This window comes from Phascolarctos cinereus, unplaced genomic scaffold (assembly GCF_003287225.1).
Source record: "Phascolarctos cinereus isolate Bilbo 61053 unplaced genomic scaffold, phaCin_HiC Scaffold_9;HRSCAF=440, whole genome shotgun sequence".
NCBI classification, from domain to species: Eukaryota; Metazoa; Chordata; class Mammalia; order Diprotodontia; family Phascolarctidae; genus Phascolarctos; species Phascolarctos cinereus.
Window position 1 is genome coordinate 96,284,951 of NW_027556402.1, and position 25,895 is coordinate 96,310,845.

General features: G+C 38.3%; 1 protein-coding gene across 1 annotated transcript in view; it reads left to right on the plus strand.

The window, feature by feature from the left end:
- SPMIP2 (sperm microtubule inner protein 2) overlaps positions 1-25,895 on the plus strand; it is a 145,082-nt gene that overhangs the window by 25,048 nt on the left and 94,139 nt on the right. The window contains exon 2 of the mRNA XM_078148705.1: positions 18,606-18,838. Coding sequence (XP_078004831.1) covers positions 18,606-18,838 — 233 coding nt within the window. The remainder of the gene's footprint in view (positions 1-18,605; positions 18,839-25,895) is intronic.

The window sequence follows — 25,895 nt, forward strand, 5'->3', positions numbered from 1 at the left end:
CATTTTATTCTGATGTGACCCTCATTTGTCAAATGAAGGGGTTGAATTAAATGACCTTGAACTCTTGGGATATGCTTGGTTTTAGGCCAGTCTCGTTTTTTTAACATGTAAAGCTAGAGGGTTGGTCCAGGTCACCTCCAAGTTCCCTTTCAGATCTTGATCTAGACCTAGTAGTGATATTGCTGGGTCAAAGGGTATACCCTTTAATACCTTTTTGTGCATAATTCCAGTTTGCTCTCCAAAATAATTGGATCAGTTCACAATTTCACCAACAATGAATTATCTAGGTCTATTTCCAAAGATGATTATGGAAAAAGGAAAGGAACCTATATGTTCTAAGATGTTTATAGCATCTCTCTTTGTGGCAGCAAAGAATCGGGAATTACTGGGATGCTCATTGATCGGGGAATGGCTGAACAAGTTGTGGTACATGATTGTGATGGAATACTACTGTGCTATAAGAAATGATGAACTTGATGACCTTAGAAAAACATAGAAAGACTGGCACGAAATAATGAAGAGAGAAATGAGCAGAACCAAGAGAACATTGTATACAGTAACAGCAATATTGTTTTAAGAATGACTGAGCAAATAAGTCATTTTTACTATTATAAATACCCAAATTAACTATACCTGTTTGTGTCTAATGGCAGCTGTGAGGGGGGGGAGAAGAGAAAAATAAAGAAATTTACATGTTAACTTTATTATATATTTAAAAGTAATAGCAAATTGTACATAATTTGCAGTTTCATGTGTAATCATCTTCTCATTATACTATGTTATGGAAATGGTTGTTTTATTCTATGAATTAAAAATTAAATTTTAAAATGAAATTGCTTCATCATCAAACAATAATATGTAAATATTTCCATGAAAAATTTTTTAGCAGTGTCAAATCCCCTTTTTTAAAGGTGAGAAAAATGAAAAGCTTATGAAACTTGTTACTATTTGAAGTACTTACAAAAAACAAGAGAACGAAACCTTTTCGTGGTAAGCAAAAGAATGTAAGCTTTTTTTGAGGGCAAGAAAGTTTTGTTTTGCCTTTGCATCACCATCACTACTGTCTAGCACACGTTAGGCATTTAATAGTTGCTCACTGGGTTGAAGAAGAGTGTATAGGAGGTGTCACTTGTGCTGTAGGAGGTGACTAGTTGAGAAGAAAAAAAAATAGAATAATTCAGGTGGCAGTTAGAACTGAAAAGGACTTTAGAAATCATTTCTTCCAATTCTCTTATTCTCCAGAGGAGGAGAGTGAGGCTGAGAGAATGAAATGATTTTGTCCTAGGCCTCCACTGAGTTCCAGCTCCATATTTGAAGCTACCTGCTTTATACCCCAAGCTGGATGTTGTATAGACACCTCAAACTCAACATATCCCAAACCAAACTTTCCATCTTTCTAAAATATAGCCTACCTTCCCATGTTCCTTATTTTAAAAAAGTTACCATGAACCTGAAAATGCCCCTGCCCTGAATAAAAGGATTCTATATAACATTGAATTTCCAGTCCATCTGGTTTGGTTTTTAAAATATAAAATTTATAGGTTCTAATGCTGCCCTTCTTGTCTGTGTCCCCTTCTTATTTCTTCCATCTTTTAAAAAAGAATGGTATTTTTTTTTTATCACTGTAACAAGATTATGCATGTGGTTTGTTTCCTTTAATGTATTGTAGGATTGTGGAGAATATGTCCTTTATTGCCAGTGCTTGGCACTTGATAAGCGCTTAATAAACCTGTATTGGACTGAACTGGAGGTCATCCAGTTAATTAATGACAGGTCCTGGACCAGAACTGAATCTCTTCATTCCCAACTACAAACTCACCCTGCTTTCTCCTCCCCTCAGTCCCCACCTCCAATCTAGACCTGTCGTTTCATTGGTGTGTAATGTATGGTATTTGGGTGGTGGCATGGGTTGGCGGGGGGGGGGTAGCGAATTGTGAAAGGGAACAACCTCCACCGATACTCTATGGCAACTTAGAGTTAGTTGTCTGGGGCACTGAGAAGTGACTTACTTGTAGTCACTCAACTAGTATGTGTCAAAGGCAGGACCTGAATTCAGGTCTTTTGGATGTTAAAGCCAGGCTTCTATCCACTAAAACCAATTGTGTCTCTCTCTTATCCTGTGCTGCCTCCCAAAGATGGTCACATTAATCAAGTTAACCTGAACAGATATCCCAAAGGTACAGAAGCATTGATAAGAGCATAGACGCTAATCTATTTCTTTCTGAGCCACTTAATTTAATGGCAAGACCCATTTTCCAGATGTAGGAATGTGAAATAGTATGGGTAAGTATGTGTTTCATGGATTTGTGCCTCTTGAGACAAGAAGTATCTGGGTTTTAAGCAGTCAGGATTGCCTCTTCTATTGCCTCTCAAGTACAGCGTTGGATATAATGATATTAGTAATGATAGCAATAGCTCATAACTATTCAGCTTGTTTATATTGCCACATTTGATCTTCACAACAACCGTGTGAGGTAAACAGGGAAAGTATTAATATCTTTTTTATTTATTTGTCTATACGTTTGTTTATTTGTTTTTGTCAGTGAGGAAACTCAGGTTCAAAGAGATGTCCCTCTCATAGTAACTACTACAATAGCCTTCTAATTGGTCTCCCCCCCCCCACCAAGTCCAGTCCTTTCTCCACATAGATGCCAAAGTGATTATCCAAAGAAACCACTTGTACCTCCCTCCTCCCACTCAATAAACTCCAGTGGCTCTTTATTAGCCCCCAGGATCAAATACAAAGCTTTTTTATTTGACATTTAAAACTCTTCCCATCCTGACCCCTCTCTAACTTTTGATTCTTAGACCTTACTCCCTTCTAGATCCGTTAGACCTTACTCTGCAATCCAGTGATTCTACTTTACTTGCTGTTCCTGGGAAAGGACACTCCATTTCCCATAGCTATGCCTTCCGACTGGGTGTTCCCTGTGTCTGGCATGCTTTCCCTCTCTCTGATTCTTAAATTCCTGACTTCCTTCAAGACTCAGCTCAAATGCCACCTTCTTCAGGAGGCCTTTTCCTATCTTCCCAGTTGCTAGAACCTTTATCTCCATGGTTGGTTACCTTCTGTTTGTTCCACGTATGTAGGTACCTATTTATTTATGTGTTGCCTCCCCCATTAGAATGTAAGCTCCTTGAGGACATGGATTGTTTTTGCCTTTATGTCTCCAGTATTTAGCTTAGAGTGCGGCACATAGTAAGAGGTCAATAAATAAATACTTGTTGGTTGATTGATGGATGGATTGTTCAAGGTCACACATCAATGAAGTACCAGAACGAGGTCTCGAACCAGGATCTTTTTCATTCTGAGTTTTCTGCTCTTTCTACAACATGCTATTGCCATCATAAGGTATCCTAAAAAAACTTCCGACATCAAGAGATCTATTTTATTTTATCAGCACAGGAACTCCCTGTACCTAAAGCAAAACAAAACTTCCTCATGCCTTAGTCTCTGTGAGTTGCTGTGGTTAAAAGTTTTCATGAAATAATGAGCAGTCGCTAAAAGTATAGCTGGTGGGAGATGGACAGAAAATACTCAGTACATGGTTAGGCCCATCCTCAAAGTCTTTCCATCTAAGTAGGGCCTGCCAGAGCTTGTGCTTTGATGATACATCTTCAAGAAACTAGGGTCACCATGCTGAGGCATCAGAGGTCAATGTGACCAGTGATCCCATATGTGAATCATACCAACATGAAACTCAACAGAAACCACTGGGGGACATTCTTATGGCTTATTTCTTCTTCTGACACACAACGTGTCAATACTTGTTTTTAATAAGGTTTATTCTTAGTAACTTTATGTTAACTTGTAATGGAATTTCCCAGGATAGAGAAATGACATTTGAGGGGAAAAAAATAATACTCTGGTCTGGTATTATAAAAAGAGCTCTAGAGTCATAAGCCCCAGTTCAAATTCTAGACCTGCTACTTAGCCATCTACCTCATCTGATTTCTTTCCTGTGTGTCATGTATTTTTTCATGCCTAAGTTTCATCTTCTTGTAAAATGAAGGGTTTGGACTACATGACCTCTGAGACCCCTTCTAGCTCTTCTATAGCCCTGTTAGACAAATGTGACAAATTACTTTTCCTTCTTCTTTCCCCTTTACTAGCATGGACCAGGGTATAAAGAGGAAGGTACATACTAGTAAAAAGAAGTATTGGTGCTGCAGCTTACAGAGGTTATGGAGAAAGATCAACTCAATTCACTTAGGTGTTAATTATGTTCTTCCCTTTGGATTAGGTGATAATTACCATCATTACTTACAGCCTTAATGGAATCAGTGCTAAAAAATGCGTCACAGTTATGTATCCATTATAAGCATAACCAGTTTAATTCTTACTTTATATTATTTTTCCATTCCTAATTTGATCTCCTCCCCCCTCTTTGCTTCTCCATTGCACTGACAATTTTTACTGAAATTATACCTCCTCCACTGGTCACTTATACAATTCTAGCAAATAATAGGATCAATTATCACTGAATCAGAGAGTATTAGCACCCATCTGGGTGGATAGTAAAGCAACTCTCTCCTTTCTTCCCAATAAAGAACCAATAAAATATATTCTTTACTGAAGTGGGGAATATAGTCATTCAACTGAAATAACATGTTTATATAACCACATGACCAGAAATTTAATACCAACAAATAGAAAATCTCTAAAATATGCCCAACAATAATAAGCATATATAGCAAATGGCCATCATTCATGGTTTTTTTTTTAATATCCACAGTTCAATTCTCCACCTGCACTAGTCCTTGAAGCACAATATGGCTTTGTTGATGCAGCATGGAACAGCAGAAAGAGGGATGGGCTTGGGAATCAGAAAAACTGGATTCAGATTTCAGCTGTATTATTTCCTAGTTATGTAACCGTGGGCAACTTACTTCCTCTTTCTTGGTGTCTGTTTGCTCATCTATAAAATGAAAGAATTAGACTAGAGGATCTCCAAGGTCTGTTTTAGCTCTGCTACCCCATAGTCTGCTTTCAAATCTTAGACACTGCCTATTCCCTATGTGGCATGTTATTTAGCCACTCCGGGCATTAGTTTTCTCATCTGTAAAATGGGTGTTGGAGATGGCACTAATGCCAGCACTGTCTTAGTTCAGACTTGATGTCTTGAGGTGAAAGGCACTCAAAAGTCATGGAACAGTTAATAAAAGGAGGTTTACTTTGTCCTAACACAGCAAGTATATGCAACAAGTATCCAGTGGTACTTAGCTTCTCTGGCCTCTGCTCCCTCTTCTCTGCCTATATAGAAACTTATCTGATCAAGTAAATATGTGGTGATCGTAATGACTCACTTGGTCTTCAGAATCAACGAAGTTGAGGAACTCAAGTGAATGTGGGTAGGATTGATTATGTCCTTAGGTGACCAGGGAAACTTTGTCAGGGAAACAGAAGCCAATCAGGTCCTAGGATGACTTTAGGGAAAATTGATTCTTACTGGGGGAAATTTTGGAACTCTAGTCCTAAAATATGAATACCTCACCAGCATCAAGGTCTTCTGAAGAGAGGACCTTCTGCCATTTGACTGCCTATAGGGCTTTTACTGAATAATCACCCTTGTATAGACAGTACTAAGGGGAAAAGAGAAAGAAAAATCTATTACTACCACCACCATCACCCACACAAACTTTGTGCCCCTCCAACCCCCCCCCCAAGGAGTCAATGTAATGAAAGAAAAAATATGTGAACAAAAGTCAGAGATGGCTAGGCTTTTCCTACCCCTTTGGAAGGACCAAATCTGAAGTCTCAACAATTTGAGCCAGGTAGTGGGTATTACTAAATCTTGGTAGTTTTTCAGGTGGGTTTTCTAACGCAAAGTGATGGCAATGACCTGAAGCAACACCAGGAATGTCAAAGCCACAGCACAGAGGGTGATACCTCCTGCAGAGTGACAGATTTCTTCTCCAGATGGAAGGTGCTAGCCAAGGACATCAGGGCCACAGCACAGACACTGGGCAGAGTCAACAATTCTTTCTGCATTGAGGTCATTTGTAGTAAAATGGTTACAAAGCTGTAAGCTTCTTGCATGCAATATCTCCTGAGGTCTAAATTGATGCTGAGGCTTCCTTGTTCAGTTACCCACTCAGTATTTCCTGGTCTACCCTCCAATACCTGTCCCTCTGAGAGCTGCATCAGGGGAGGGATGACTATATGGTGGTGGTGGTGGTGGTGGTGGGTGGGTGGTGGTGGTGGTGGTGGTGGTGGTGGTGGTGGTGGTGATGGTGATGATGATAATAATGATGGTGGTAACAATAGCTAGCATTTTACATAGCTTTAATGTTTGCAAATTTCTTTACATATGTTAACTCATTTGACCCTCAACAATCTTGTGAAGTGGATGCTAGTATTATCCTTACTTCATAGATGAAGAAATCAAGGAACATAGAGGTTAAGTGACTTGCCCAGAGTCTCACAGGCTGAGATGGCTTTCAAACTTAAGTATGTAAAATCTCTTTGCCCCCTCGAAGGCCTTTGTAGATTGGTTGACTCCTTCCATAGGTGCTAAATAAGGACTCTTCTATACCCCTATCTAGGTATTCAGAATTACTATAAAGTCAGCCTTTCTGCCAAGTAAATACACATCCACCATAGTTATATAGCAACAGTTTTACGTCTTCCATGCTACTAGAAAGCAAAGTGCCTCCCAACAACCATACTCCTTCCTTGGTCCCCCAGGACCTTTCTGGAAAGGGGCTATCTGACCCATCCCAGAGGAAAAGAAGTCTGCCAATTGAGGGGGACCATAACTACTTCTCCAGGGCGTATAGAACTCTCTGAGGGGGACAGAGACCTCGAAGCCAAGGCAACTCTGCACTGGAGAAGGAATAAAGGAAAATTAGGGTCAGCCAGAACTATGTCAAACAGTCCATTTAACTCATACAAATTTTGCATTTCTTCCTAAGAAAATAAACCCAGAGAGAAGACACACAACAAATATCGTTCTGCTCAGTTCTTCCTTGTAGAGTAACTCTACAATGTAGACAGTTCAGAGAGAGAATTGCTTGCTCTCCTGCTCTGAAAATGTCTCTAAAGCTATCAGCAAATGCAGCTGAATTTTTTGGTTTTGGAAACTGCTTGGGAATCTGTGGGAGCAGGCAATAGAACAGTGGTATTAGCAGCAACATTTTGTGCCAAAGAATAGTGCTGCTCCTCTGACCCAGAGGAGAGCTGGTCACTTCCCCTTGCAGGGCTCCAGCATACTTATATTGAAAAGGAGAGAATTGGACTAGATGACTCCAGTGGTCTGTCAGGAGATTGTTGAGGGTGGTGTTGCACAGTGATCCTGCAGATCATTACCAGCACCAGAAAGTACTCTAATGCAGGGCTTCTTAAACCTTTTCTGCTTGCAATCCCTTTTCTCAATTCAGCAGCATTTGTTGGCATTGTGTGGCCTGAGGGCACGCCTAGCATAAGGTGCACATGCTTTATATTCAGAACCATGGCTGCAGTGAAGTTGCCCAATGCAACATGGGCAAGCGCTGCTGGAAACACCTCGGATTTATTATGTGTTTGATTTTGAATTAATTTTTGGTCATTGCACATTCAGAAACCTTTTACTGTTGCCAAATTTTTCCACAAACCCACATGGGGACATGACCCACAGTTTAAGAAGTACTCTTAGTGTATGAAGAACCCCACATTTTTATGCTGTAGACTTTTCTAGATATAGGAAGGTCCATGGATACTACAAACTCAAAAAGGGTAGGCAAAAATCCTGCAGAGGTGAAACCTCATTATTCGTCCTCTTTGACATTTTTCTTATTCACCCTTTGGGTGAATTAATTGATTAGTACTAACTTTACCATTATTTTATTATCTTCAGACACAGAGGTATCTAATGGGAAAGAGTAAGAGAAAAACTTTTTGCAGTCATATACATGGTTTTCTTCCCTCCTTCCCTCCCTCCTTCCCTCCCTCCTTCCCTCCCTCCTTCCCTCCCTCCTTCCCTCCCTCCTTCCCTCCCTCCTTCCCTCCCTCCTTCCCTCCCTCCTTCCCTCCCTCCTTCCCTCCCTCCTTCCCTCCCTCCTCCTTCCTTCCTTCTTTTGGGTTTTAGTGAATGCCAAAGTGATAAGCACCCTAAAATAGTCTGGGGAAAAACAATCTTAAGTTAGCCCAAATATATTCATGGATGTCCAGTTACTCAGCTCTGGAGGTTGCATATTGAAATTGCAAAATTCCATTACTCTTTGTTGGGATATCTCAAAAGTTCAAGAACAGTTAGTCTTCCTTCTCATTCATATGGACTGGTCCACAAGGGATAAAACTAAGGAGAAGTAGAGAAACGGGGCTAAAGAATGGAAATGCTTTGCAGTCTGTTAGGAGTCCTCATAGTTGCACCCTCACTTTTGGAGCAAGCACACTAAAGGTGTAACAACTAAAATGTGGGCCAATATGGGAATCTGGAGCCTCACACTTCTAGTGCATAGGAATGAAGACCATTAGGGGACTAATGAAATAAAATGTATTTCTAGGGCACAAGTAACAAGTGAATCATAGTGTCAGAGCTAGAAAATACCTTAGAGGTATTTTCTCATGCAACCTTTTCTCTTTTTATAGGAGGAAATTGAGACCCAGGGATGCTAAGTGTCTCAGTTCACATAGGCTATAACTGGTAGAACTGAGATTCTGACTTTGGTTGGAATTAGTTTAAGAATATACCAATGTACATGGAATTTAATTGTCACCTTTGGATGAGAGAACTGTGTTAGCAAGGAATTGCATGAACTGAAAAAAAATATATACCTTTCAGAAAGTAATTTACTAACAGGAAGTGGTTAGGGTACCAGTCTGCCATATATGGTTAGGTTGGAATCATTGGGAATAGAAAATAGAAAGAACTGACTATGAAGTCAGTAATAATAAAAATAGAAATTATTAAGTGCCCATACCTTGGCTGTGTTCTTGTAATACAAAGATGAAGTGGCGGGGAGTGGGGAGGAATGCAGGTGGTCCCTGACCTCAAGGGTTCATAGTTTATTGGAGTTTATTGAATAAAGGGGGTAGGGGTGATGTGGTCAGATCTATGCTTAAGGAAGATCAATTTGATTGCTAAGTAGAGGATAGATTGGAGTAGGGAGACATTTGAGGCTGGATGGAGGATTGGTGAATCTGGGTAAGGTTATCAATCAGTCAATCAGAATTTACTAATCTGTCTACTATGTGCCAGGTACTGAAATAAGTACCCCCCAAATAAAAAATAAAATAAAAAAACAGGCCCTATCCTTAAGAAGCTCATAATTTAATGGGGGAGATAATATGCAAACTCTATATTATGAAGCTAAACTCTATATTATGAAGCTATATGCAGAATAAATTGGAAATCATCTGACAGGGAAGTACCACAATTAAAGAGGCCTGGGAAAGGCTTCTTGCAGAAGGTAGGACATGAAGGAAAGCTATAGAAAGCAAATGTGAGCAGGGGGAGCATTCCAAACATGAGGGACTACCAGTGAAAATGCTTATAGTGTTATGTGAGAGAAAAGTAAGGAGACCAGCGTTACTGAATCAAAGAGTATGTGGAGGGAATAAGGTGTAGGAAGACTAAAAAGGTAGGAAGAGGCCACATTTGGGAGGGCTCTGAAAGCCAAACAGGGAGCTTATATTTGATCGTGGAGGTAATAGGGAGCCATTGGAGTTCATTGAATAATCAGGTGGGGGTGACGTAGTCAGATCTATGCTTAAGGAAGATCAATTTGATTGCTAAGTAGAGGATAGATTAGAGTAGGGAGACATTTGAGGCTCCAAGACCAACCAGTTAGCTATTGCAATAGTCCAAGCATGAGCTGACAAGGGTCTTATCCCTGAATGATTATAGTGTTGGGGAGAGATAGAAGTACATGGATTTCACATTGGGTGAAAGAGAATGAAGAGTCGAGGATGATATCCAGGTTGTGAGCATGAATGACTGGGAAGATGCTAGTACACTCCCTGTTAATGGGCATGACATGGAGGAAGATCCAGTAAAGAAGAACATACAGGAGGGGTCAGATAGGTAGGAAGTGAACCTAGAAAGTAGAGTCATGAAAATCCAGAGAGAAGAGCATACCAAGGAAAAGAGGGTGATCAACAGTATCAACATTTGTAGAGAGGTCAAGGAGAAGAACTGAGGAAAAGTCATTAAATTTGTCAATTAAGAGAACATTAGTGGGGCAGCAGTGGATAGAGTGCCAGGCCTGAAGTCAGGAAGATCTGAGTTCAAATCCAGTCTCAGACACTTACCAGCTGTGTGACCCTGAGCAAGTCACTTTACCCCAGGTGCTGAGAGAGAGAGAGAGAGAGAGAGATCATTAGTAACATTGGAGATAATGGTTTCAATTAAATGATGAAGTTGGAAACTAGAATGAGAGGAAAAGAAGTGGAGGCCCCTTTTATACAGATGGCATTCTCCAGCAGTTTATCCATAAAAGGGGGGAGAGATAGAGGATGATAGTTAGTGGAGATGGGAAGAGCAATGGGAGGGAATGGGACCAAGCATACACAAGTAGAGTTTAGACTTGGCCAAAAGAAGGGCCATGTCTTCATGGGCAAATGGGTGAAGGAGGAGACAGTAATGGAAGGTGTCTCAGTGATGAGAGATCAGGAGGAAAGAAAAGGGAGCTTTCTGTGAATGGCCTCAACTTTTTCAGTGAAATGTGAAGCAAGGTTCTCAGATGAGATGGTGGGGTGAGGGGAGCCATGGGAGATTTGAGGAGGGATGAAAAGGTTTGGAAAAGCCACTGTGGTGAGTGGGGAGTGAATTGAACAGGGTGGTGTAAGAGGGTTGCTTTGTTGCACCTGTTGAGATTATGTAAGATACACTTGAAGTTGACCTGGTCAGCACCATTTCATTATTTTTCTCTAGCATCTTTCAACAGCACATGAGTAGGAATGAAGGCAGGGGATGGTGGGAGTAATCCCAGGCTGGCGTTAAGTGACTTGTCCAAAGTCACACACTAGAAAGTATCTAAGATAGGATTCATACTCAAGTTTTCCTGACTCCAAGTCCTACATTCTATTCAGTATGATACCTAGCTGCCTTATACTTGTCCTAGGTCCAGTGGCCCAGCTACAAAGCTACCAAGAAGGGTGTAACATCTAATGAGTGCTCATTGGGCTTTTAGGTTGCATCTCTGTGTAAACAGTGTTTAATCCTTAATACACCCTGAAGCATTGGCCCTAGAAATAATTCCAAGCTTTCAATGTAGCTACATAATGTTTTTCTCCATAAATTGGTGACAATTGTTGTCTTTTCCCATTTTGCAAATGGAGAAAGTGAAGTAATGAGAGGATAAATTTCCTGGACTAGCAAATACCTCTTGAATAACCATTACAATGCACAGAGGTTTTCACTGGCCCGCCAGCTAGAGACTACTGATTAGATTTTCAATGTCCCCTCTACTTCCCCTCTCCCTTCAAGTCTTGGCTGAGTGAGTGCATATATCATCCATCGCCCATAGAGAGGACTTCTCATACCTGATCAAAACCCTCTTTAATTGTGGAGCTCTTTCCTCAGCTCAAACACGTGGTGCCACGTGGCCACCTCATCTGGTCCTAACTTGTCATAATTATACCAAATATTGGAGGCAGTTCTAATGCCAACATTCTCTAAGTTCAGGCTAGGATGAAATGAGGCACTCATAAATTATTAGTCAACAAAAAGAGGTTTATTTTGCTCTAACACAGCAACAAAGATACTTAGCTTCTCTGGGCTTCTACCCTGCCCTCCACTCTTCCCTGTCTCCATATGTAAATGTGTCCAGTCATCAGACATAGGGTGAAGGACATGGTGACTTGCTTGGTCTTTAAAAATCCACCAAATTAGAGGCTACACTTGGGTGGGATATTTTATGCCCTTAGGTGACCAGGAATATGTTATCCCAATTTCTCCTTTTAGGAAAAACTAGTCCCTATTAGGGGAAATTTTAGAACCTTGGTCCTACCACAGTGGGGTGATTCTCACCCTGCTTGCCTCACAGGGATGTTTTGAAAAAGGTGCTTTGCAAATCACGATTTGTGAGCTATTATTATAACTTGGGTCATGGTAGTTTCACAGCCAGGATATTGAAGAATTTTAGGATTAATTTTTTACCTTAATCATAACACAAAGAACAGAAAGAAATGATGATGCAGCATAGAGCAAAAGGTTAAAAGGGTCTGATTTAGGGACAGAGGAGCAGAGGGAAGGCTTCAGGAAAGAGCTGAGTTGCAGGATGTTCAGGAATTGACTTCAAACAATCTCTTTTGAAGTATTGTCCAGCCTTAGGGAGCTTTGCTTACATTATTACCCTTTTATTTGCCAAAAACGTAGGGTTCATTTTTTTAAAATCAGGAACAAATCCTCTTTTGTCCATTTGTCCAAGTGAGCATTGTTTAGTATTTGTACAAGATCTTTTTCTAGTCCTCATAAACCATTTTTATGATAATACTAAGATGCTTTAATTTCTAATACAGTAAATATCAGTAGATACAACCCAAATAAACAAAAGCTGTTGGCAGGGAAAGGAATAAAGGGCAGGGGATACTCAATAAACTTTAAAAGCATAAAGAGATCCCGAGACCAAATGGTTTAAGAATGGCTGTCCTGTGATAGAACTTCACATGTCAGATGTATGGCATATATCCCCAAGTGAATTCCAAACAGAATTGTCATCAGCAGCTGGCATTCTAATTCTCTCTTTAATTATATTTTAAACAGAATTACCTGATCTAATTTTTTGCTAGAATATGTATTTTCAATTACATTTTCAGAACAATAGCACAATATCTCAAGATTGTATCAGAAATCCATCATACCAAGATAAAAAGAATGAAATAAAACGAATAACAATCATAATCCAATGCTTACCAACATGTTTCCCTGCTCTGTTTGAAGATATCCTTATATGAGTCTATATAAGACCATTATCTTAATATATACTATTCAGCCCTTCCTGAGCCAAATTCTACTAATGGGTCCCATCCCACAAATTCAGTGATATAAGATGTAAAATTGAATTAGAAACTCTTGCTTAACTTGCTTGTTACCCATATTTCATGCATTTGTGTGTATACATTTGAGTCCATATGTTTTATTGCCTGCTCTTGTATTGGACTTTGTCTCCCACAAATTTGTGGGCAACTCTACAATTCTTCCTATGCTGTAGTTATTCTCTAATGGATATATGAAGATAGTGTTCTCCCACCACATTTTTTTTTTTTTAGTTTAAAGGGCTTTTGATTAGATTTGGAAGATGCTACGTGCAGACTCATTTTTACCAACCCTTGTTAAGTGCACTCCATCCATGATCAGGAGCCCACCATTTCTACATTTTAGGCTGTGTTCTACAAACACAAATCCTAACATCAGACACTTCTCTTCTTAACCACCTACTCACTTCCAGATCAGCCTCTCTTTCATCAAATAAGATAATATTTGTCAAACATTCAGCAAAATACCTGGCACGTAGTAAGTGATTAATAGATACTCATTCCCTTCCCTTCTCCAAACTTTCCCTTCGATTGACAGAGGTGTTGAAAACACCACCTGTGCTTCTAGGGTCTCTGCTTTTTTTTGCCCGAGACTTCATAACCTTAGTGATGCTTTCTTAGATTCCTTCTAGTAGTGTCATTGGTCTACATATGAATCACTAGAACAGTTATCTGCTTTGACAGACCCATGCAGGCTATCTGTCTAGTCCTGGGAAGAGAGTAGAATTCTAACTCACCACAAGAACACTGAACCTTAACCTACATCAGAAAGTCCTCAACTACCACTCATCATGACCATTGCTTGGTGAAATCTTCCCTGACATTATCTATGTATCCATTTCATCATATCTTGGAGGAAAGCAGCTGTTTCTTAGCAGAAGTTCTCTCCTTTTTGGAAACAGCCTCATTCTCTTTGTCTTCTGTGCTTTATTAAAATTCTTGGACCCAGGAAAAATCTGAGACATATATCATTAACATCATCATTTATTTCTCATCTGGGATTTGCCGTTCAATAAGCATTAAATTCATTATCTGGAAACAGAGTGATTAGGAAGCTACAGCTATACCCACCTAAATGTTGTTTGAAAAGAATGATGAATCACAGATTCATGTCACTTTCAATATTTATACTGCCTTTCTAAATCCCATGTTTGTTCATAGGATACATCTACTTTCATTCTTTTAGTAGGAAGTGGGGCATTTGAGGGATGCAATTTCTTTCTTTTTTTGTATAACATAACTACAAATTCTTATCTAGATTCATTGATAAGAGGAATGCATAGGAAGTATACTACACAGAACTGGGCACAGGCCAGAGGTACCAGAACCAGAAGCTTGGATCATGTCTCTAAAATTTGTAGCCATATTCTTTTAGGGAAATTTACCAAATTTTTGTAGAGGGGTCATCAGGTCTTCCCTTTTTGTTTCAAACTCTTAACCTGATTCTGCATTCAATTTCTTTCTGTGTTCATAGTTCTTAGGTCTGGTCCTGAGTTAGTTATGACACTGCCTATTTTTAAACCTTACATTATACTCACATCTCTGACATGTTCACCTATTCTATTTTAAAAATCATTTTTTCTAGATTATGTAGATTTAGATTAAAAAAAAACTTATTTAAAAGTTCTTCCCTTATTCTAAGTTGGTTTCCTAAATGACCAAGTATTTTCCCATTTTTGGTCCTGTCTACCATTAATTTTTCTTTTTCAAAATAAAAAATTGAGGAATATTATTTTAACACAGCTAACAAGCACAGACACACAAAGCTCCAAGCATACTTCATGCAAACTATTAAGTGGAAAAACACCAAAGAATGTTTATATGTGAATGTAGTAGAATATTATTATCATATAATAAATGAGAAAGATGAAGAATTCAGAAAAGCATGGGAACACTAAATATAAAGGCAGAGTCAGGAGAATAAAATCCACAATGACTATAATAATATTAACAAAAATAACACCAAAATATAGCCAAATGCAGAGCAGAAGCTAGGAGCATCTTAGTGGCAGAGAACAGGTGATAAAGCACTTTTTTTGTGCAGGTAAGTAGAGACATGGGGGAACAGGAGCACAATGCTACACACATACTGCCCAATGCTGTTGATCTGTAGGTCAGTATCAGTTAACTGTCTTTCTTTGCTATAGAGGAAGATTCAAAAGATGGGCATATCAGGAAAGGACTATGACATATAGTGAGGTAATGAGAAGAGAAGCGATCATAATATCCTTGATCAATTGATTCTATCTACCCTATCCCATCCTTTAGCTTAGTTGATAAAGCACCAAAGATAAGTGGCAGATAACAGAGATATGCCTGTATTATGTAAAGAAGGGCTTATACTTTGTTATTCTCTTTAAAAACCATGAATTTCTCAGATCAAAATTGATGGAATTAGAGGGCAACATGCAATAAGTTAAAGGGTGGTAGGCCATGCTCACTTCTCATCCTTTAATAAGTAAGCAAGAAAAAAAAAGTAAGCAAGACATTCTCTAAGGAATCAGTTGCAGCAAGAGACAGCTTAAAGAGTGTGGCCTCTGGTAGCAGAGAAGATAGCCAACTGTGGAAGAACAACACAGGAGTAGCATGAGGACACCATGAAAAGGGAAAGGACATTGGGATTGTGAAATGTTGGAGATGTGAGTTCTCCTTCTCACATGTGTTTTCTACATGGAATCACATGATGTCACCCAAATAGTCACAGCCAAGAGGGACCCCAAGTGGAAGCTGTGTTCTCTTTTAAAAGTTGCATTGTGTATACTAATATAAAGTCAAAATGGGTACATGATTTAAACATAAAAGATGATACCATAGACAAATTAGAAGAGCAAGGAATAGTTTACCTGTCAGATCTATGGAGAAGGGAAGAATTTATGATCAAACAAGAAATAGAGAGCATATGAAATATAAAATCAATGATTTTGATTATATTAAATTTAAAAGGTTTTGCACAAACAAAACCAATGCAAGCAAGATTAGAAGGAAAGCAGGAAACTGGGAAACAATCTTTACAGAAAGTGTCTCTGATTTAAAAAAAACTAATTTCTTAAATATATAGAGAACTGAGTCAAATTTATAACAATACAAACCATTGCCCAATTGATAAATGGTCAAAAGATATGAACAGGCAGTTTTCAGATGAAGAAAGTAAAGCTATCTATAGTCACATGAAAAAATGCTCTAAATCACTATTGATTAGAGAAATGCAAATTAAAACAACTCTGAGGTTACAACTCACACCTATCAGATTGGCTAATATGACAAAAAAAGGAAAATGACAAACATTGGAGAAGATGTGGGAAAATTGGCACATTAATGCATTGTTGGTGGAGTTGTGAACTGATCTAATCATTGTGAAAAGCAATTTGGAATTATGCCCAAAGGGCTATAAAACTGTGGATACTCTTTGATGCAGAAATATCACTACTAGATCTGTATCCCAAAGAGATCATAAAAAAGGGAAAAGGACACATTTCTACAAAAATATTTATAGCTGTTCTTTCTGTGATAGCAAAGAATTGGAATTTGAGGGGATGCCCATCAATTGCGAAATGGCTGAACAAGTGGTATATGAATGTAATGGAATGTTATAGTGCTATAAGAGATGATGAGCAGGCAGATTTCAGAAAAACTGGGAAAGACTTACATGAATTGATGCTGAATGAAGTGAGCAGAATCAGGAGAACCAGCAAGATTGTGTGATCATCAACTTTGATAGACTTAGCTCTTCTCAGCAATACAATGATCTAAGACAATTTCCATTGACTCATGATGGAAAATGCTATCCACATTCAGAGAAAGAGCTATGGAGTCTGAACGCAGATTGAGGCATACTATTTTCCCTTTTTTGTTGTTTTTTCTTTCTCATGGTTTTTCCCTTTTGTTTTGATTCTTCTTTACAACATGACTAATATGGAAATATGTTTAATATGATTATACATGTATAGCATATATCAGATTGCTTGCTGTCTTTGGGAGGGGAGAGAGGAGAAAGGAGGGAGAAAAAATTTGGAACTCAAAATCTTGTAAAAATGAATGCTAAAAATTGCCTTTATATATAATTGGAAAAATATTATTGAAAAAAGTTGCACTGATTTTGCACAAACAAAACGAATGCTGCTAAATTAGAAACAAAGCAAGAAGGTAGGGGAAATTTTTACAGCAAGTTTCTCTGATAAAGGCCTCATTTCCAACTGTAAAGGGAACTGAAACAAATTTATAAAAATAAGAGCCATTCCCCAAATAATAAAAGCATATGAACAGGCCAGAAGAAAAAATCAAAGATACCTACCAATAGTCATATGAAAAAAATGTTCTAAATCACTAATAATTAGAAAAATACAAATTAAAACAACTGAGGTACCACCTCACATCCAGAAAATTGCTTAACATGACAGAAGAGGAAAATGACAGTTGTTGGAGGGGACATCGAAAAATAGACACACTAATGTACTGTTGTTGGTGTAATTGTAAACTGGTCCAATCATTCTGGAGAACCATTTGGAACTATGCCCAAAGGGCTACGAAACTGCACATAATCTTTATCTCATTAATACCACTATAACATCTGTACCACAAAGAGATCAAAGATCAAAGAAAAAGGGAAAGGACCTATACATACAAAAATGTTTATAGCAGCTCCTTTTGTGGCGGCAAAGCATTGAAATACCCATCAATTGGGGCATGGATGAGCAAGTTGTGGCTTACAATTGGAATGGAATACTATTATGCTGTAAGAAATCATGGAGGCAGATGGTGTCAGAAAAATATGGGAAGACCTATGTGAACTGATGCAGAATGATGTGAGCAGAACCAGGAGATCATTGTGCAGAGTAACAGCGATATTGTAATGATGATCAACTGTGAAAGACTTGGCCACTTCAAGCAATACAGTGATCTAAGACAATTCCGTAGGACTTATGATGAAAAAACATGCTATTCATCTCCAGAGAGAGAACTGATGAACAAAATGAAGTATAATTTTATCACTTTTTTCTGTCTTTTTTTTTTCTAATAACATAATATAGAAATGTTTTGCTTGATTTCACATGTGTAATTGATATCATATTCTTTGCCTCCTCAGTGGGTGGGGAAGGAGTGGGAGGGAGAGAATCTGAAACTCAACATTTGAAAAGAAAAGAATGTTAAAAAATAAGTTATTTAAAAAATAACAAATGGGCAACATATTCCTTTACATGGTCCTAATATATTTAAGAAAAATTTTGTTTTTGTCTTTTTTTTTAGTGAGTTTCATCTCATTTCTTGTTTTCATTTCTAGAATTAATTCCTCATAATTTGATGCATGAAGCATTGCATCACCAACAACTGGGATAGGTGAGGGAGGACCTTTAGGCTTTCTGAGTAAGTAAGTGTAAGCGTATGAAAAGCTGTGTTTGAAGTTCAAGTAGTTAGTCAGTCTCTAGGCTTTAATATCACTATCCAAGAGAACAGAAACAACTTAACCAATATAAAATGAGCCAAATTTTCAACTAACATTTGAAGATCTCTCTCTCTCTCTCTCTCTCTCTCTCTCTCTCTCTCTCTCTCTCTCTCTCTCTCTCTCTCTCTCTCTCTTCCTCTCTCTCTCTCTCTCTCTCTCTTCCTCTCTCTCTTCCTCTCTCTCTTCCTCTCTTCCCCCCCCCTTCAGGTCCAGATGGTATAAAAGATCATAAACCTAAATTTCCTGCTAATACTAAATACATTGGGGAAAAGCGTCCAATATTAGAGGCAACCAGTGAGCTTGATTACTTATGGAGACCTGCCCCAAACAGGAGTTTTACAGCAAGACAGAAACATTTCTATGTTGGTGAAATCGGTTGGGGAATACCAGAATTGAGTTTCATCAATCAATCAAGACTTGAGACAGATGTGAACATCAAGGTATGTCATTCACATACTATCTTCTGATTTTTAAAGGGAAAAGTATGCATCCTTCCCTAGGAAATGTCATCATACTTATGTGAGATGTTATTATTTTTGTTTGCTTGTTTTTCCACTTGAGTATTTTATTTTTTTCCAATTACAAGTAAAGATAGTTTTCAACATTCATTTTTATAAGATTTTGAGTTTCAAATTTTTCTCCTTCCCTCCCTCCCTCCACAGTCTTCTCTCTATTCCTCTCCCCAAGACAGCAAGGATTTGATATAGGTTATTGTGTCCAGTCATACTAAACCTATTTCCACATTAGTCATGTTGTGAAAGAAGAATCAGAAGAAAAGGAAAAAATAGAAAACAACAAAAAAAGTGAAGATAGTATGCTTTGATCAGCATTCAAACTCCATAGTTCTTTGTCTGGATATGGATAGCATTTTCCATCATAAGTCTTTTGGAATTGTCTTGGATCATTATATTACTAAGGAGATCTAAGAATATCATAGTTGATCAGTAAGATGTTATCAATACTTTGTAGAACGAATTCTTGGTAAGGTACAGTTGGATTAGATAGCCTCCCAAGTTCCTTCCAACTCTGAGACCGAGGAACTCCTTGACATTTTAATGAAGAATCAGTATTTGTGTCATTTTTAAACTCATAGTCAAAAGACTGCTGGATCTCTTAATGTCCAGCCCTATTCCCTTTACTCTGCCCTACAGTGTGTGATAGCTGTAAAACTTGAGCTGGGTGGTGCCAAGGAAGAGACTCTGCTGCTGCCAATACTCTACAAAGAAGACTAACCAATCATGTACCTGTGAATTGAGTCAGATGAGTGAAAAAGCATTTATTAAGTGTTTACTGTGTGCTAAGTACTACGCTAAAGGCTAGAGAGACAAATAGAAAAGCTGGTTCTCCAAAAGTTTACATTCAAATGGAGGAGACTGCACAGAGAGGGAATTTTAGCTTCAAGTCAGATAGGTCCAGAGGTCCTTAAAGTTTAGTGGCAAGGCAGATAGTAATACATTTTCTTTAGTGTTACTTCTATTTGTAAAACCATATCTGTTTCTGAGATTGAACCATTGTCAGAGCCAAGGACTTAAGTGAGAAGAACTTTCTTTTCTGGACTTTCAGTAGCTATGGCTACTAAGGACATGCAGGCGATATTAGATATAGGGACAATTGCTGGGTGGCTCCTGTCAGTGTTGACTGAGACGGATGGTGGTTTTGGGCTGGAAGCAGGGCCAACAGGCATAAGGATATTCCCAGTGCTCTAGGGCTTATCTGTCTTTTTATAGCAGTTGGTGGTAGTGGTAGGAGGATGATAGTTCCATCTCCACAGAATTTGCTCCCTTGGATAAAGAGTTTCTAGGCAGCCTAGAAGCAAGATCTAGTTATCCAGGTGGGGAGGAAGGACTGTTTTTCCTAAGGCTCTCAGACACAGTCTTAGACTATCCCCACTGGGTTCTAAAGGGTGATGGTGGTGTAAGCATTGCTGGTTTTTGACACACCTGGTACGTCTCTCCTTCATGGTGCATTTTGTTGTTGTTCAGTTGTTTCAGTCATGCCTGACTCTTCGTAACCCCATTTGGGGTTTTCTTAGAAAAGATACTGGACTAGTTTGCCATTTCCTTCTCCAGCTCATTTTATACATGTGGAAACTGAGGCAAACAGGGTTAAGTGATTTGATTAGGGTCACATAAGCTAGTAAGTGTCTGAGACTGGATTTGAACTCGGCTCTTTCTGACTCCAGGCCTGGCACTCTATCCACTGCGCCACCTAGTTGCCCCTCATGGTGCATTACTGGTTCATATCTATCATGTCTATTGTGCATTTAATTCAGCCTCCATGCTGAGAATGTTCTCAGAAACTTCTCCTTATGAACATATTCACTGCACATATAGATCCTCTGAAACAGAGAATCCCTTTATACCTGATGACATCACAAGAGGGTTTTGAATCCAAAGGGTAGGATTTTAGATGCTCTCTTTGCATGAGTCATGGATACGTTCAAAAACAGGACTTTCATCTATCATTCCACATTCTAGTTTAACTCATCTAAACTTCTGATGTCAGTTATAGTATAGCATCCTATCCTTAAATGAAATAACTCTTCCTCCAGCTAAAATCTGGGAGAAATAGCCCACTAAGTACCCACTATAGAAAGAATGAATCCAGTCTTGACTATTAAAGAAATTATAGCCAAAAGAAAAGACAGATACAGGTATCTTCAGTTTGCTTCTTTGTTCTTTTTCACCAAGTCCACCTCTCTGCCTCCATTGGTCATTTAGACGAATTCACTTAGCCTACCCATCTAGCAGCCCATTCCTTCATCTTCTTTCAAATATCAGTTAAAAACAGAAAAAAAAAAGATTTTCATTTTGAAGTTGGATAAGTCTATGGGATTATCAGTCATAAATTTCCTACCAATTTCTCACATGCACCTACTATTTCTCAAGAAGAATGACGTAATAAATAGAGTATTACCCATCAACAATAAGACCTGAGTTCAAGTCAGATCCCTAAGTCATACTGTTTCGGTGATCTCAGACAAATCACTTAACTTCTGTGTTGGAGGATGTTTCCTCATCTGTGAATTACCTGTATCAATGACATTATAGTCCCTATCTCTAGCCCTATTTTTCTAGCACCCGTCATACTCATTTAAATTAAAAGAGAGAATCACACTAGTGGATTCCCTTAAATTGCTTGAAAATCTTCAAATACATTCTGGTTCCACATGCTAAATCTCCAGATGTTGCCGCCAATACAGAAGGTTTAAAAAAATAAAAACTTCTCTTTTCCACCAAGCTATAAAAACAAAATCGAAAATGGCTTTTCTATAATTAGGAAAGATGTTGCGTTACTGTTGTTTCTTCCCAGATGGGATTGTTTTTGGTTCTCACTTTTAACATTTTATAGTTATTTATATCCTAACAGCTTGCAGTTTAATATAAAAATAATTACATTAGCACCTTTCATCCCTAAGTATTTTATAAAGCAATACATTTTGTGGTGCCATGGGAAGTGTTTGGAATGGGAGAGACACATGTTGAACATCTGCGAAGGAAGGAAAAAAAACACTAAGGGGACTAAGCAACTGCCCTCAATTAAATATGTATGTGTGTGTATATATATACACATGCATATAAATTATATATACACACATGTATTATATTATATATATATATGCATATACATATATATGCACATATGTATATGCATGTGTGTGTGTGTGTGTGTGTGTGTGTGTGTATATCTATATACATCCATGTATAAGCACATAAGTATCTCTAACCTCCATATAACATAAGCCTCTCAAACCTTCACCACAAAAATTGGACGGATAGGGTTTCTCAAGTAAATTGTAGGGAGATCCTTTTTTTTCCCTAAATAATAACCCTTTTGGGATCTGAGCCTGCTCAAAGGAGATTTTTTAATTTGATACTTCAACCTCTGAACAATCCATTCTCTAAGAAACCATAGCCACACAGGAAAGAATGAGCTGTAGGTATGTACTTCTCAATGTTCCCCACCCCCCACTCCCCGCCAAGGCATTCTGTGAAGAATGATGCATACTGAACAGAAAATAATATATGGATGTCATAGACACAAGCTCCCCATTTTTGTTGTCACTATGGCATGTGATAAGACAAACACACTCTGACCAGCTCCTGGGAATAGTTGTTTTTCTCTCTGTGGAGAAGACTTTATGGAATAAATAATAACTTAAAGACTAGAAAACAGTGCTATTAGCTAGTTGAGAGTTAAGGATAGCAAAAAGTCTGAATTTCAAAGATTTGAAGAGAAAATTAAAAATAATAATAATTGATATTTCTATAGCTTTTTAAGCTTTACAAAGTACTTTATATATTACTTCCTCTACCCTTTACAGGAATTATTATTTCCATTTTATAGATATACTAAGGATTAGAAAACTTAAGTAACTTGCCCATGGTCCCAGAGCTCAGTGTTACTCAGTGGCTTCTTTCCTGACTCCAAGTCTAGAACTCACTATACAACACCACTCTGTGGAGGTTAAGTAGGCCAGGAGAAGGATTAAAAGTCTTCCCTCTCCTGAAGGCTGACAATGAGGATCACAAGAGGTAAAATGGAGTGTTTTGACTGCATTAAATTTAAAAGGTTTTGCACAAACAAACCCAACACAGCCAAAATTAGAAGGAAAGAGGAAACTGGGGGGAAATTTACAGGAAGTATCTCTGATAAAGGTCTAGTTTCCTAGAAACTGAGCCAAATTTATAAAAATAAAGGCCATTCTCCAATCAATAAATGGTCAAAGGTAATGACTAGCAAGTGTTCAGAAAGCAAAATCAAAGCTATCAATAGTCATATGAAAAAATATTCTAAATCACTAATAATTAGAGAAATACAAATTAGAACAATTCTGAGGTACTACCTCACCCATCAGACTGACTAACATGATAGAAAAGGAAAATGACTGGTGCTGGAGAGCGTGTGGGAAAATAGGTATACTAATGTATTGTTGATGGAGTCGTGAATTGATCTAACCATTCTGGAGAATAATTTGAATTATGTCCAAAGGACTATCAATCTGTGCATACCCTTTGACTCAGCAATAATTCGATTAGGTCAATACCCCAAAGAAATCAAAGGAAAAAGAAAAAGACCCATATGTACAAAAATATTTATAGCAGCTCTTTTTGTAGGTGCAAAGAATTAGAATCTGAGGGGATGTTCATCAACTGGGAAATAGCTGAACAAATTGTGGCATGTGATTGTGATAGAATACTGTTAGGCTATAAGAAATAATGAGAGAGGGTTTCAGAAAAAGCTGTGAAAACTTAACATGAATTGATGCAAAGTAAAGTGAGCAGAACCAGAAGAATGTTGTAGATAGTAACAATATAGTAATGATGTTCATTTGTGAAAGACTTAGCTACTCTGATCAATACAGTGATCCACAACAATTCCAGAGGAGTCATGATGAAAAAAAAATGCTATCTACTTCTAGAGAGAAAGAACTGATAAAATCTGAATGCAAATTGAAGCATGTTGTTTTTCATTTTCTTTGTTTTTTCTTGCTGTTTTTTTTTGCAAGATGGCTAGTGTGGGAATATGCTTTGCATGACTTCATATGTATAATGGGTATTGTGTTTCTTGACTTCTCAATGGATTGGGAATTGTGTGAAGGGAGAGAATTTGGAAACGAAAATAAAAAAATTTAAATAAAACAGAATAAACTAAAAAAATACATCAATAAAACTTTAAATAAAAAAGAATTGATATCTCTAATAATTAGGGTATAGATATTTTCATGAATCCTGTCTATGCTGTTGTATACCCTCCCCTTCTCCCCACTTTCACCTTAGTACTCTTGTTTGAGTCTTTAACACCCCCACTCAGCAACCTTCCATCCAGCCATTACTCTTTGTCAGGGCTGCACAACCCCACCCATAAAATTGCAATAAGTGTTCAACTCTACCCTCCACTCTTTTTCTTTTCTTTCTTAAGGACCTGGCTTTAACTCAAATCATTAGTGGTCATTGTTTGGGTAGAAGGCTCAGAGTGAATGTAAATAGCAACTGTTTCTGTTGTGTCCAGAAACTCTGAAGGTCTTCCCCTCCCGAATAGATTTTTTTTTTCCTTTGACTAGGTAAAAGAGGCCATTCTTTGCCTCATTTCCTACCTAGCCTTAATCACTGAATGAGCATTGCCTCAGTCAAACTGAGGCCTGGGAAAGACCTTAGCTTAAAAAGGCCAAGGTCTCTCGCTGCATCTAGGGGCATCTCCAGTCATCTTGATCTGTGTCTTGCCACTGGGTCTAGATGGTTCTGGAGGAGAAAGTGAGTCTCATGACTCTGCACAGCCCTCCCTCACTTAAATCCAATTCACATGATAGTCAAGACATCACCTTCCTCATGTCATGGTCCTCTTTGAGAATGAAGGACAAACAATAACAACAAATTACTTCTACCTGGACAAATGCAACAGACTCTGAACTGGTCTCTAAGAGTTCAGTCTCTCGTGCCCCAATCCATCCTGTATGCAGCTGCCAAAATGATATTCCATCTGACCCTCTGAGATTCTTTAGGGTTCAAGAAGCTCTAGGGACTCCCTGTTACCTTTAAGATTAAAATAAAAAAAAACACAAAGCAAAAACTTCGTTGTTTGGCTTTTAAAGCCCTTCCCAGTGTGGCTTAAGTGTATCTTTCCCAGGTTTACTGAATTTTGGTTTCTTTTTGTCCTTTACGTTCCCACCAAACTGGCCACCCTGCTGTTCCCCATGAACCACATTCTACTTTTCATTTCTTTGCTTTTGCAGAAGCTCCCCTCCACACTTGGAATGACTCACTTTCTTCAAAGCTTACCTCAAATACCGCTTCCTTTAGCAAGCCTGAATGTTTTCCCCTAGTTACAAGTGCCTTTCCTCTACAAATTGCTTCGTCTTTGTTCTCATAGATTTTTGTAGTTATTTTTTTTTGTGCACGTATGTCTTTCCACCTTCCCCTCCTATAACATCTAAGCTCCTCAAAGTCTGAGACTCATACGCTTTTCTTTGGATCCCAGCACAGAACTTAGCACAGTTCCTGATACATAGTGGGCTCTTGAAAAATGCTTGTTGAATAAACTGTGGGGCCCCAAAATTTTAAGATCTCTTCTTGGTTTATAACTTCGATCTTTTATTTATTTTGTGAAGCCTGTAAAAACCTTATTATGTTAAACCTATAAAAACCTTGGGAAAACCCTTTTAAAAGGTTGTGAGTTTATTCTACAATAGCAGGGATGTGGGAGGTGAGGGGTGTGCCACGTCTAACTCTCTTCTTCCACCTTCAAGTCTAGAACATGCTTTCAGGTCTTCCTGTGAGATATATATGTGTGTGTGTGTGTGTGTGTGTGTGTGTGTGTGTGTGTGTGTGTGTGTGTGTGTGTGTGTGTGTGTGTGTGTATATGTGTGTGTGTGTGTATATGTGTGTGTGTATGCATATGTGTGTGTGTATATGTGTGTGTGTGTATATATGTGTATATATATATACATATCTATGTATATATATATATATATATACACATATGTATATATGTCTGATA